General features: G+C 42.9%; 1 protein-coding gene across 1 annotated transcript in view; it reads left to right on the top strand.

The window, feature by feature from the left end:
* Window positions 1-1,520: 1,520 nt before the first annotated feature.
* LOC125481495 overlaps window positions 1,521-13,947 on the top strand; it is a 14,116-nt gene continuing 1,689 nt past the window's right edge. The window contains exons 1-3 of the mRNA XM_048593116.1: window positions 1,521-1,672; window positions 4,484-4,512; window positions 9,223-9,483. Of these exons, the coding sequence (XP_048449073.1) occupies window positions 1,521-1,672; window positions 4,484-4,512; window positions 9,223-9,483 (442 nt within the window). The remainder of the gene's footprint in view (window positions 1,673-4,483; window positions 4,513-9,222; window positions 9,484-13,947) is intronic.

Here is a 13,947-nt window from a genome sequence, read left to right as displayed (position 1 = left end):
CATCAATAGTTGCCACTTATAAAAGTGACACCACACATTAAGCTAAGTACTGCTTACATAAAAAGTGATTGGTCACATGCTACTTCTTTCCCCAGTGATACTGATAAAAGGTGTGTATAATGGGAGAGGCTAGAAATATAATAATAGAAACATACAAATACAAATGGACATTCTGCAGACTTAAATACATTCAACCTCAAAAGGCATCAACTCAACAACAGAGGTTTAATAATGGCACCCTCCTAAAATAAGCAGAGTCAACACAGGCACATAAATCAAATACAAAACTATTTTGGGACTTATTTACTCCTTTTGTGAAAAGTGAGATAATCACCATTTTCCTTAATAATGTGGTACCAGATTGTGGGTATTCATTAATTGCCCATGAACTAAAAAAAGTTTAAAAATAAATTTGTTTTATGAAAATACTATTTTCATTCTTTCTTTTATATAACTCAGTGTTACACAAACGGTTGCTTTAATCTGCTAAACCATCGAGGAAAGATTCACAGTTAAATTGGGTTTCAAAAATGCGGTCAAAATGAAAGAGCATTAACTAAGTGTGGAGTTGCGGAACACAGCAGGCCAGGCAGCATCAGAGGAACAGGAAAGCTGACATTTTGGGTTGGGACCCTTCTTCTGTCTGGCCTGCTGTGTTCCTCCAGCATCTGCAATTCTTGCTTTCTCAGTCAAAACTAAATGACTTGTTTCCATTTCTGCTCGGTTCCGTTCTCATTCAACTCTCAATTCACAACTGTCTATCATCCAATCAGAAGCACTTGTGCATTGAAGACGAATATGAACTTCACTTATTGTATTTAAGACCAGTTCTTGTATCTCTCCTTATTTACAGGAAGGTTAGAAGCTGTTCCAAGATTGGCATCACCCAAACCATTATTCTATTTCATCACTGCCATTCCGAAGTTGTAGCTACTGCTACCTTGCATTAGTCATTGCATATCCTGATATCCCCACCTCAAAGCTCAAAAAGTAAGAAACCTGTCATATATGGAACCTAGTTTAAATAATCAAAATCTAGAGGCCTCAGTCCTCAATTGGTTCCAATTATCAGTTTGAAATCTAACTATAACCTTCCCATGGATTTTACTGCATTAGCATCATTACCCTCAGGATTGACAGTGCATTAGTTAACTGCCGATTATCATTTTTTGAACAGCTATTTTAAACTTTGGATTATCGTCTACACTAAAAAAAGATTGCAAGGAGACACGGAGGCAACATTAGTAAACCCGGTAGCAAACGTTTAACAGCGAAGTGGCACAGCAGCCAAGTCACGACTTACTCAAAACAAATAAACTATATCTTTACCTTTGAGACGTTAAGCTCAAGAAGGGAAAGAAACGAGAATGGGCACAACCCTTTGATAACAGATTTTTAGAGAAAAAGAACAGAAAGGAGGGCGATGAGACTTCACCTGTAGAAAGATGCGTCTGTGGTAACCTGGGACTCAGTTAAAATGTACTGTAACATCGGGGTTACGTTTCAACATTAAAATCCAAATGGGAGTGGGCCACAGCCAGGCAAAGCGGCGGCTCACTGGCATCGAATCGGAGTCCCAGCCGCCGCAGCAGCAGCAGAGCCGCGTGTCCCCAGCTCCTGGGAGGGCGACAAGAGAGGGGGCAAAGGGAGATGGCCGCCCCGGGGGTGGAGGGCAAAGGGTGGCCGCTACGTCGTGGGGGGGGAAAGAGAGGAGGGAAGGAGTCTCGGCTTTTAAAAAAAAAGGGGGAGGGGGTGATGCGGTTTGCTGGGGAGATCGTCAGGGAATCGCCAGACAGAAGCGGGTCGTGGGTGTCGTCTGCGGGGGGCGGGGGGGGGGGCAGCGACCCCCCGGGAGGGAGTCGCCGGGAGATAGACGAACAGAGCAATACTTCGCTACCCGTCCTCTCCCCTCGGTATCGCCAGGCGATGTGTAACTCACCGGGAAGTGTAAGCGGGACGAGACCGGGGCTCAGCGCCGGGACTTTATCCGGAGATCGGACTGAGTTGGTTATCTCCTTTTTTTTTTGCTGCTTACAATCACCTCAGCGCCGTCAAAGCCACGACACAACAATGGCGACTGCTTCACTTCCGCTCGTTGCAACCTGCTCACTCTTCCCCCCGTCCGCTGTCTGCCACGAAACCAGTCTCTAGCTCCTCCTCCCCACGGCAGCGGCTCGGAGAGATTAGACCGCCCACCAACCCACCCAAAGGAGACTCATTGTCGGGAAAAGGCAAAGGGCATCCAAGATTTAGTACTTTAATATTTTACCCGGGAGAACAAACAACTCAAAATAAATATTTAATTAGGATCCAGTGGCTGTGACTTGACAGATAGCTACTATTTTCACTGAAATTCATTTGTTAATGATAATAAGTTTGTGTGGGCTTTCAATATTCGTTTTGCAATGAAACAAGTGTCTCACGTTTCCACTTCAATGATCTTGACAACAGTGCAGTTTGCAATATTATATTTCATGTTTCTGGTAGTAATATATTTTGTCGGTTGCATGTGTCAGTTGAAATCATGACCTGAACTTTTTTTTTCAAAAAGTCGTAGGCGTTTCAGAAATCAGACAATTAACATGCAACACCACTTCTTGAAAACACTCGCAATTTATCCAGCATTTTTCACGACCACCAGTAACCTTAAAACACGTAACCAGCACTTTTTTTTGAAGTGCACTGGTCACTGTTAAAATGAAACTCCAACAAACAGCAACATAATACAAGACAGAAAATCTATTTTTTTCTTGAATCAGGGATAAATATTAGAAACAGCATCGAGGAAAACTCCCTCTTGTTGTAAATTCCTAGGACATCTACATCGCCAGCTGCGTCGCTATTTTTTGCCCAACGCTACATGCCCTAGAGGAGGTGACGGTTCTTAATCGCTCTAGTGCATTGTGCTTAGGTACACCCACTTGGACGTCAGGGAAAGAGTTAAGATTTTGACCTAATGATACTGGAAGAATGGCAATATATTTTCTAAGTCAGGATGGTGCACAGCTTGGAGGGGAACTTGCAGGTGATGGTGTTCCCATGTATCTGCTGCCCTTGTCTGTCTAGATGGTTGTGGTCATGGGTTTGGAAGATGCTATCTAAGGAGCTTGAAAAGCTTCTGCAGGGCATCTTGTCGATGGTACACACTGCTGTTACTGAATATCAGTGGTGGAGGGAATGAATGTGGTGCCAATCAGGTGAAAGGGTCACTCAACCTGAAATGTTAACTCTTATTTCTCTCCACAAATGCTGCCTGACCTGCTGAGCTTTTCCAGCGATTTCTATTTTTGTTTTTCATTTACAGCATCCGCAGTTATTTTGATTTTTATTAAGTGGATTGCTTTGTTGTGGATGGTGTCAAGCTTCTCTAGTGTTGGTGCAGCCACACTCATCCAGGGTCCTGTCTTGTCCCTTTTAGATGCCGGACAGCCATAGGGGAATTACGTGGTCAGTTACTCGCTGCAAGATTCCTAGCCTCTTGATCTGCTCTTGTAGCCACGGCACCTATTTGGCTAGTTCAGTTCAGTTTCTTGTCAATGGTAACCATCAGGATGTTGATATTGGAGATTCAGTGATGGTAATTCCATTGATTGTCAATGGCTTAGATTCTCTCTTGCTGGAGATAGTCATTGCCTGCCACTTATGTATATAGAACAGTACAATGTGACATAAATGTTACATGCCACTTGCCAACCCAAACCTGGATATTTTATATATAGAGACAACAAGGTGCAGGGCTGGATGAACACAGCAGGCCAAGCAGCATCATAGGAGCAGAGAGGCTGACGTTTCGGGCCTATACCCTTCATCAGAAAAGGGGGAGGGGAAGGAGGTTCTGAAATAAATAGGGAGAGAGTGGGAGGCGGATAGAAGATGGATAGAGGAGAGGATAGGTGGTGAGGAAACAAACAGGTCGAAGAGGCGGGGATGGGGCCAGTAAAGGTGAGTGTAGGTGGGGAGGTAGGAAGGGGATAGGTCAGTCCAGGGAGGACGGACAGGTCAAGGGGGTGGGATGAGGTTGGTCGGTAGGAGATGGAGGTGCGGCTTGAGGTGGGAGGAGGGGATAGGTGGGAGGAAGGACAGGTTAGGGAGGCAGGGATGAGCTGGTTTTGGGATGCGGTAGGGGGAGGGGAGATTTTGAAACTTGTGAAATCCACATTGATACCATTGGGCTGCAGGGTTCCCAAGCGGAATATGAGTTGCTGTTCCTGCAACCTTCGGGTGGCATCGTTGTGGCACTGCAGGAGGCCCAGGATGGACATGTCGTCTGAGGAATGGGAGGGGGAGTTGAAATGGTTCGCGACTGGGAGGTGCAGTTCCTACTATCTCTGATTCTATTTTATATATACTCTTCTTTAAACCACCACCATAAGATCTTGTGCATCCACACCCACTAGATCTTGATTTAATATTTCATTCAAAAGAGAGCACCTATGATAATGTAGTATTGCCTCAGTACGGCTTTGATTTTTTTATGTTCCAGCCCTGGAATGGGAGTTGAACCTGGAAGAGGTAAGTGCCTACCAACTGAGTTACAGCTGAAGCACACATAGCTGCTATAGCTGATGATAAGAACAACTGCCCATCTCACTGTTCATAAATGTTGTCAAATTTAATTTGATAGTCCTGTAAAGCACCTTTAATACAAGATGAAGTTTTGCTGAAATAACATTGTGCTAAATCAATTTTAGGTAGTTGTCATTCACCTCGTGGTAGACAATAGCCCACAGCACAAACAACCCTTAAATATTTAATTCTAAGTTTGTCTGTTTTCCTGTTTGAGTTGACCCAAAAGATCATCTATAACCATTTTGAATGTGTAGCATGTTTAAAAGATTATGGTCTTCTCATGTTCTTCTTAGATTATAATCACAATTTTTATGGGAAGCTTAACAGAATTACAAAATATGTTTCATCATAATGAATAAGGCATTGCTTGAGTAACATGATGGGAATTTTATTGTGTTGTAGTTGATGTAGGAATCCTTCAGTTTGGTTTTCAGTGTCTGAAATAAAGGTAGTATTCCAATACTCCCCAGTGTTAAATTATATTGTAATGAAAATATAATACTGCAGATACTGGAGATCTGAAATAAAAACAGAAAGTACTGGAGGAACCTCACAAGCCCAGCAGCATCTGTGCAGAAAGAAATTAAGCTAGTGGTCCAAGTCCAATATGATTTTCCTTTGGAACTTCTCTTGTCTTGATTAATATATTAATGTCAACAAAATATGTCAATCTTGGATTAGTGGTTGATCCCTCGCTATAGAGTTGCAGTTCTAGGTTCAAGTTTCACTCCAGACTTTTTTTTAAGCACATAACCGAGGTTGATAGATGACTGCAGTGCCACAGTCATGCTGCAGGGTCCAAAGTGCCATCTATTTCCTGTCATCATAGGTGGGTATGACATATCCAATAGCTCTATTCAAACTACAGCAGAACCATTCTTTTGATCACCATTTATTCTTCTATCAATAGCAATAAAAAACAAGTTGATGATTTAAAAGAAATCTATACTTTGAATCACAAGCCATGCTATCACAGTGATACTGTGCCACACAAACTCCTGACCAAAGTCAGACTTTATGGAATAAAAGGCAAAATCCTGAGTGATGGGAAGCATAGAATAATGGTTATAATGTATATTTTTTGGGGTGGGGGCATGAGTTCTCTCGGGACTAATTTGGCTCCCTTGCTTTTCCTGATATATGTATCATGAGAAATGTCCAACCTCACTGGGGGTTGTGATCAAATTACAGTAGGACAAGACTTGGCAAAACAGAATTTAAACAGAAACAATTCCAAAATGATAAACTGCTAGTTTAAATGGGGAATTAACAGAAAAAGCATCAAGCAACAGAGTTAACTATAAAACCTTTACTTGCTGTATTGGTTAAGAATCAGAGCTAGGGAGAGATTAGTCCCCCAATTCTGATCATGAGAGAAAAGGAACAGGGCTTGGGCCTGAGCCAGGTTGGGTTTAAAAAGCACTGAATGTGTGTTCACCTCTGCTGGTGCACATTCTGACCTGGTCTTGGTTCAATTCATAAGTGTGGTTTCCTTTAAACCTGGGTTCTTCTCCCCTTGTCCCCAGTCTGCTCTGTGGATGGGGTTTTAGAGAGTAGGTGGAAGGAAAGGTGGTGTGTGTCTGGCTCAAGCAATCTCAGGACTCACACCAAACTCTCTCTCACCGTGCCTCCAATACAGACTCATCTCTTCCTTTCCATCCACCTCTACTCTGTCGTACACATACACTCTTTTGTCTCCTCTTTTTCACACACATACACACACTTTCTTCTCTTCCCCTCACACTCTCATTCCCCCTCACAGACTTTCACCCTTTCTTCACACTCTTACCTCCACCAATTCATCTCAACCTTCCATCACACGCTCCCTCCCTCATTCTCACATTGTATGTCTGACCTACTCCACCATCTTGACTGGTGTCCTTCAGGATGCTGTGTTCTAGGCTGAAATACAGTGTTTCCTGACCCATTTGGAGACTCATCTTCTGATGTGGCCAGAGGTGAAGCATATCTCCCCATTCTTCTTGACTTGTCTATGTGTGTCTTGGTTGACCACACCATTCTCCTCCAAAGCCTCTCAATTATTATCCAGCAAAATGGGACTGTTCTCAATCTCCCCTCCCCCTACCGCATCCTAAAACCAGCCCAGCTTGTCCCCACCTCCCTAATCTGTCCTTCCTCCCACCTATCCCCTCCTCCCACCTCAGCCCCACCCCCATCTCCTACCTACTAGCCTCATCCCGCCCCCTTGACCTGTCCGTCCTCCCTGGACTGACCTATCCCCTCCCTAACTCCCCACCTACACTCACCTTTACTGGCTCCATCCCCGCCTCTTTGACCTGTCTGTCTCCTCTCCACCTATCTTCTCCTCTATCCATCTTTTATCCCCCTTTCTCCCTATTTATTTCAGAACCCCCTTCTCCTCCCCCCTTTCTGAAGGAGGGTCTAGGCCTGAAACGTCAGCTTTCCTGCTCTTCTGATGCTGCTTGGCCTGCTGTGTTCATCCAGCTCTATACCTTGTTATCTTTGTTCTCATCTAATTCCTTCCTTAGCTATCTAATCACAGCCAAAGAATCGTTTGTAAAGGTTTTGCATCCTGTCCCACAATGTTGGCTATGGTGCCTCTGCTTCCTATGGTTCCTCTACTGCTGCTAAATTATTAAACCGCCTCTACTGAATGAACAGTAATTTTCCACATTTAAATATTGGGAAGACTGAAGCCAGTGTTTTTAGTCCCTACTCTGAGCTCTGTTCCTTAGTTACCAATTCATTCCTCTCCCTGATATAAAGCCTGTCTATTGTCGACCTCGTATAACACTTGCTCCTAAAAATGGTTCCAAACTCATTTTTACACAAAGGAACAGCTATTTACACCTCCAAGACATCACTCAGTTTTGCCCGTTTCAGTTCAAAATTCACTGAAACATTCATTCAGGTCTTAGTTACGTTCAGATGCAGTTATTCCAATACAGTTGTGGAATTCGGCTCTCATAAACGTGAAGGTTTCTAAAACTCTGTAACTCATATCTTAACTTTTAGCGAGTTCCTGTTGTCTGTTACCCCTTTGTTCACTGACCTACAGTGGCCGCAAGTCAAATATATCGAATTAATATTAAATTGATAACAATATCATGTTGATATTAAAGTTCTCATCCTTGCTTTGAACTCTCTGAATAGCCTTGCCTCTCCCTAACTCTAATCTCTGTAAATGCCATAATTCTGAGATACTTGCACTCAACTACTTATGGTACATTAGCATTCCTAGTCATAATCATTTCACTATTAATAGTAGTGTCCTTAGTTACCGAGGTCTCTATGAAATTTCTTCCCTCCCTTCTTACCTCTCCATCTCACATTTCTGCTTTGATCCATTCCTTACAATCTACCTTTTCAATCAAGTTCTGGTTATCCTCATAATTCAGCATCACAAATCATTTTACAGTGCTCTTGTGAAGCCCATGGGATGTTTGATGACATTAAACATGCTGTATTAATTTAAGATACTGTGCTTTATTTTTTAATCATAAATGACATCTTTGAAGGAATTAGATATAATTGACAAAATGGAACTAACCTAATTGACCCAACACATTCATCTTCATGCTCCAAATTGGCTGTCTTAAATTCATTGCTTGTTCTTTTCCCACATCTCTTTCTTCTTTTACTGTCTTACTAAGATATTCTTATATGTGGTCACACTCTCTGTTTCAAATATTAATTCATTGTGTATTCCATACCTTTGATGCACGTGTCTCCTAATCTCCAACATTCAATCATGTCTATGCTGCTTCATTATTAACCCTTCAATCTGTGATCCCACATGTTTCCATTTTTCTAACTCTAAGCAACTCATAAAAGCATGGTAAATACCTGAGAGAAAAGTCACAAATTTTGAAACCTTTCTTCAGCTTTGAATGTGCTTATTTGTTGAGGTCATGGGCCAATAGATACCTGCTGTTCTCCCATTACTGGGATAACTATAATGTGTAATCCAGCCAGCCAAGCTGTCTAACACAGGATTCCTCAAATCTGTTTGATCATGGCACCAAGATCAACTTAAAATTAATATAGTCTCCAGAAGGTATGTTCGAATCAACCTGTTGAAGGATGCTATGTCACATCTCTACAGCAGAATAGCCCTGTTTCCGGTTGGAACTAAAGAACAGCGAGCAAGATCACCTGTAATTCCCAGTCACATGGCTAACTTTGGCGTCCCTAATAAGGCTGAGACGACTGGCAAAATGAACAGGGACTGGGCTTTAGGCTTGAATCAGAGATAGTAGGAACTGCAGATGCTGGAGAATCCGAGACAACAAGGTGCAGAGCTGGATGAACACAGCAGGCCAAGCAGCATCATAGGAGCAGAAAGGCTTTAGGCTTGCCGTCTTCGGTACTCGACAGTTCTCAGCTAGATATTTTCTAATCAACCCGTTCCGAGTGCTTTTACACAAGTGTGACTTGAACATGGGCCTCCTGGCTCAGAGGTTGGGGCACTACCGTTGGACCACAAGAACCCTTAGCTCATAGCTCTCACAATACAGCACTCTCACCCATTAGGAAGCCGGGTAAGACCGAGTTATATTTTAACCAGTGTTAGAAACCTGAGAGTGACCCTGTTTTTTAAGAAGCAGCTTTTAAATCAATATAGCTCAAACGGATAGTTGCGTTCTACCGGTTTCCTTCCCTTCACTTTAGGGTGTCACACCGGAAGTGCCACGTGTACCGAGTGCGCATGTGCATGCGCCTGGTTTCCGCTAGTGACTTGCCCTCGGGCCGGCAGTCGGTGGCGCGTGCGTGCGGTGGAGGTAGCGTCACAGTCGGAGGTGGGGGCTGGAGGTTGTTTGGTGGGGGTGGCGTGTCACAGAGCCGGTCCCGCTCCGGTGGCGGCCATGTCAGGGGGCAGGGGCGGTTGGCCCCCTAACGCCGGGCCTGGCGCCCCACCGGCCTGCCTCAACGGTAAGTAAAGAAAGGCTGGAGTGTGGGGTGGGGAAGTGGTGAAGAAATGGAATTGGTGCGTCGGCGCACGATCCTTCTGACTTTCCCGGGAGACGCCGTGTGTCTGGCCTGAATTGTTCGGACCGTTAGGTGGGGTTGGTGGTTGGTGGTTGGGGGGTAGCGCGTCGTCGTCGTCCTCTTTCCCCCGCAGCGCCTCCCCGGTTCTTGTAAACGTGTCAGTGAGAGTCGGTGACGCCCCAGGCGGCTCTCCCTCCTGCCACCCCCCCCACCAAACCACCAACCACCATCGGCTGTCGCTCTTTCGAAACCATCGAGCTCAAGTCACCCGATCCACACTCTCCCTCCATGTTACAACTCAGTTCAGTTGAGGAGTTGTGTTCATTTCTTGCTATCGCTCACTGTCGTCTTCGGTGTGCCAATCTCGTGCCTTCTGGTGTCCGATTTCCGCCTTTTCGGTTTAAATGTATTTTTTTTGCAAATCGTGGTCCATTTAGTTTTTCTGCGCCCCCCCCCCCCACTTTTGTTTTTGTTTGCCTTTGAATGGCTATACCTTCTTGCTTGTAACTGTCACGGTTTTCTCCACTGAACGTAATGTCTTGGTGGACTGGCCCGAGGTGTTCACCTCCCGATCCGGACCTGCGGCCTCAACGGTGTAGTTGTGATATTGTGGCCGGGGGTGAGGGCTGGGGGGAGGGCAAATGCAGCGTGAAGCTCCTCTCAATGCTGCCACAAGGGAAATTTTAAAGGCAGATGTGTCTGTATCTGTTGGACGTTAGTTTCAGTTATCGTGCCACGTCTCCTCACGACTAATGACAGAGCACCGATTTAAGGTGATTCGCAAAAGAATCCCTATCTCGGTGCGTGTGTTGGGGTAAAAGGATCAAGCAGCGAGCAGTTACGACCTGGAATAGACCGCGTCGTTGTTTGGCGGAGATAAATTAGTTATGGCTTTCAGAGAGAAAATGAACACCTTTCTGTAGAAGAAAGATTTGTAGGGCTCATAGGGGAAGGCAGGGGAGTGTCCCGAGATGATTTTTTTGCTCGAGCAGAGAATTGTGATTAACGCGCTGGGCTGATTGGCTGCCCTCTACTCTTGTAACGATTCTATCATTCTATTTGTGAGGCAAAAAGTGCAGGGGACGCTTTTGATTTGTCTCATCAACAGCTGCACAGTTTGTGTTGCTCCAGTTTGGAGGTTCATCTGTAGGAGCCTGTTTGATCGGGCCCATCACTGCTGATCAAAGGAACGCATCCCCCCTCCCCCATAAAGCTGAAAGTCTAACTTCATAAAATTGGTTTCCTTTTACAATATCCATATATAACAGGAAGGATCAAACTCTTCCCTGATTCACCTTGCCCTATTTTTCAGATCAAGAACAGTGGTGAATCAACTTTTTGTCTTTTAATACAGTTTATGGTTGTAATTGCTTACTGAGTTGCAATACCAGTATGAATGCTTTGTTTTGAGAAGGGGCCAACAAGAGACAAAATTGGTGCAGAACTAAAACTGAACTGTGTTCATTGGATACAATATCAGGTGTAAGGATGATTTCAGTTTTGAATAAGTAATGGCAGTGATGTTAGAACTTTTAATTGATTTGGAGCATTTATTTGCAATCCTTTTTACCATAAACCCATTAATGTCCAGAATTTTTGATTTCTCAATTTGCCATGGACTTGGAGTCTAGACCTCTGATTTTCTAATCCAGCAATAGAACCAATAAGATCCAATACCCAATTGTCAGATGAAGGCATGGGTGAATAAGCAGACAGGAACTAAAACTGCCATGGTTTAATTTGTAACATTTAACTAAATGCTCTGCATGAAGGAAGTCTGTTGTCAATGGTTAACTAAAATTCTCTCAACAATTTTTCCAGTTTTCTCATCTCACTTTGAGGGTGATGACCACTGACAAGAAAATGTAACTTTGTGAGGGTTTCAAAGATGATGGTCATGTTCTCAACACTAATTGGAAGCATTAAGAATCAAAGCTTGAAATAGGGTCAAAAGAGTTTAGGTGGGAGAACAGGATTATAATGATAATATAAATCATATCAGTGCTATCTTGACAGCATATTACAGGACAAAGATGAATTGTTATTTGTTTCCACTTTCAATTGATGCAATAGGAATGATTAAAATGTCCCACCACCTTTGAATCCTGTAGGATGTGATCTGGGAATGTTGGCTTCCATGTAGTTCTTACATTTGTGAAGTCTAAACTTCAAGGTTTTAAAACAAAACTTAGCAAATGTGAAGAAATCGAAGAAAAACGTGTTAACATTAGCACAAAGTTGCAGTCGTGTGCTGACAACATAAAGTCTTTTGGGGGCTTGTGATGGCCCAGTGGTGGTATTGCTGGACTGTTAATCCACAGACCTAGGGAATGTTCTGGGGACTTAGGTTTGAATCCTGCTATGGCAGATGGTTGAATTTTAATTCAGTAAAAATTTGGAATCGAGTCTAATGACGACTATGAATCCATTGTCAATTGTTGGGAAAACCTATCTGGCTCACTGAGGTCCTTCAATGAAGAAAACTGCCATCTTTGCCTTTTTGGACTCCAGTCCCACAGCAATGTGGCTGACTCTTAACTGCCCTCTGAAATGGGCAATAAATGCTAGCCTAAAATAAAACTAAAATAGTCTTCTGTAACAAACATCATCCATATTCCTGGACACTTTGTTTCTTTAAGTGGCTGACAAAAAATTTCCAACCTAGAGGCATTCATATACAAGAAACCTTAAATTATTTGTTTAGACTGCAGCATTTTGTTTAGGTGGTGGCAGGGAAACTCTAGTTAAAACAGCCACGGCAGCAAGAGTGAGGCTAAATCACAGGCCATTACCCTGCAAGCTTCATGTATGGAAATAGCTGCTTACTGCATTTAATAATCAGGTTTGTATTATTTTCATATGATGTAGATTTTGATTGCTGTGTAGAGAATAAGAAATTGAAAATTTTAAATCTACTTTTGGACTCAGTTGGTCCACACTATCAGTTGCTAAGCCCATCTGACCAGGAATGTAGCAGGTTTGATTCTTAATGAGAGTTTGTAACTGTTTTCAGTCATGGCGCAGTTGAAGAGAAAGCTGGCCAGCATTAGTCTTTCTAAAACAGGGAGTTCATGCTGGGCTTCCTCTAAGCTGCTAGTTTGAGTCAACACTGGCTCAGTTCTCCACCACCCAATGCCGTTCGAGGAATGGTGGTAAGTCGAGAGAAGATAAGAAAGAAGAAAAAGGGGGAAAGAACGATGAAGAAAAAGAAAAGAATGGCGTCGACAAGCTCTGTCTTAAGATCCTACTGTACCACCATCTTGGAATTCAGGGGACAGGAAATATTTAAAACAGATGAGAAATTATGTCACTCGAAGGGTTATGATCCTGCAGAATTCATTATCCCAGAGTGTGGTGGTTGCAGGGACAATAAGCAATTTTGAGGAGATAGACAGATTTTTAATTATTAATGATTTGAAAGGTTGTGAAGAACGGGCAGGAAAGTGGAGTCGAATCAGATGAGATCAACCATGATGGTATTAAATAGTGAACAGGCTCAAGGGGCTCCTAGATCTTGAGTTCTAAATACATAAGACCATAAGACTTGAGGAAACGGAGGCCATTCAGCCTATTGGAGCTGCTCAGCTATTCAGTCATATCAGAATGTTCAACTTGATTTTAGTACTTTCCCTCCATAATCCTTGATTCACTTGGCAGTTATAAACCTGTGTAAACATTGAACCTTGACAGCTGTTTGCAGTGAAGAATTTCACAGATTCACTACCCTAAGAAAGTGCGAATATTATCTTTCGGTGATTTCTAAATGAGGACTTACAAATCCCTGTGCTGTAGCTTTTAGTAGTTTTCACCATTTAAATAATATTCATTTCGTCTATTCTTCCTGTCAAGTTGAGCATAATGTGGGAACATGAGGTATTGCACTTTGACAAATTTTTGTCATCCACTTAACCTGTCTATAGCCCTCTGCATTTTGTCATCTTTACCACTTGCTTCCTGCCTATATTTATCATCTGCAAACTTAGCTACAATACATTCGCTTCCCTTATCCAAGTCATTAATATATATAGTTACATGCCAACATAAGACAATTGTATTGGGATTTGCAAGAATGTGCATGGAGAATAATTGGACTGCTGAATATGTTTCCCTTGTTTTTCTTTCCACTTATATAGATTGAATCCACATCAATCAAATATTGTGCCATTGTCTTGTAAAAGTTATCTATATTATTTATCAGTTGTGATCAGTGTTCTGCAGAGCTGTTAACAGATTTTAAAATCTATCTGAAACACTATCCTCAATTTCATTAAAAATCAAAAATTAACATTGTACAATTTCTGCAAAGATTTTGTTTTGCATTTTGGCAGTTAAGTGACAATGGTATACAGGTATCTGAGTGTGGAGCTGGAGGAACACAGCAGGCCAGGCAGCATCAGAGGAGCAGGA

Source organism: Rhincodon typus, unplaced genomic scaffold (genome assembly GCF_021869965.1).
Source record: "Rhincodon typus isolate 14 unplaced genomic scaffold, sRhiTyp1.1 hic_rhity00002341, whole genome shotgun sequence".
NCBI classification, from domain to species: Eukaryota; Metazoa; Chordata; class Chondrichthyes; order Orectolobiformes; family Rhincodontidae; genus Rhincodon; species Rhincodon typus.
The sequence above is the reverse complement of the archived record's forward strand: the minus strand, read 5'-3'. Positions and strand labels throughout refer to the sequence as shown.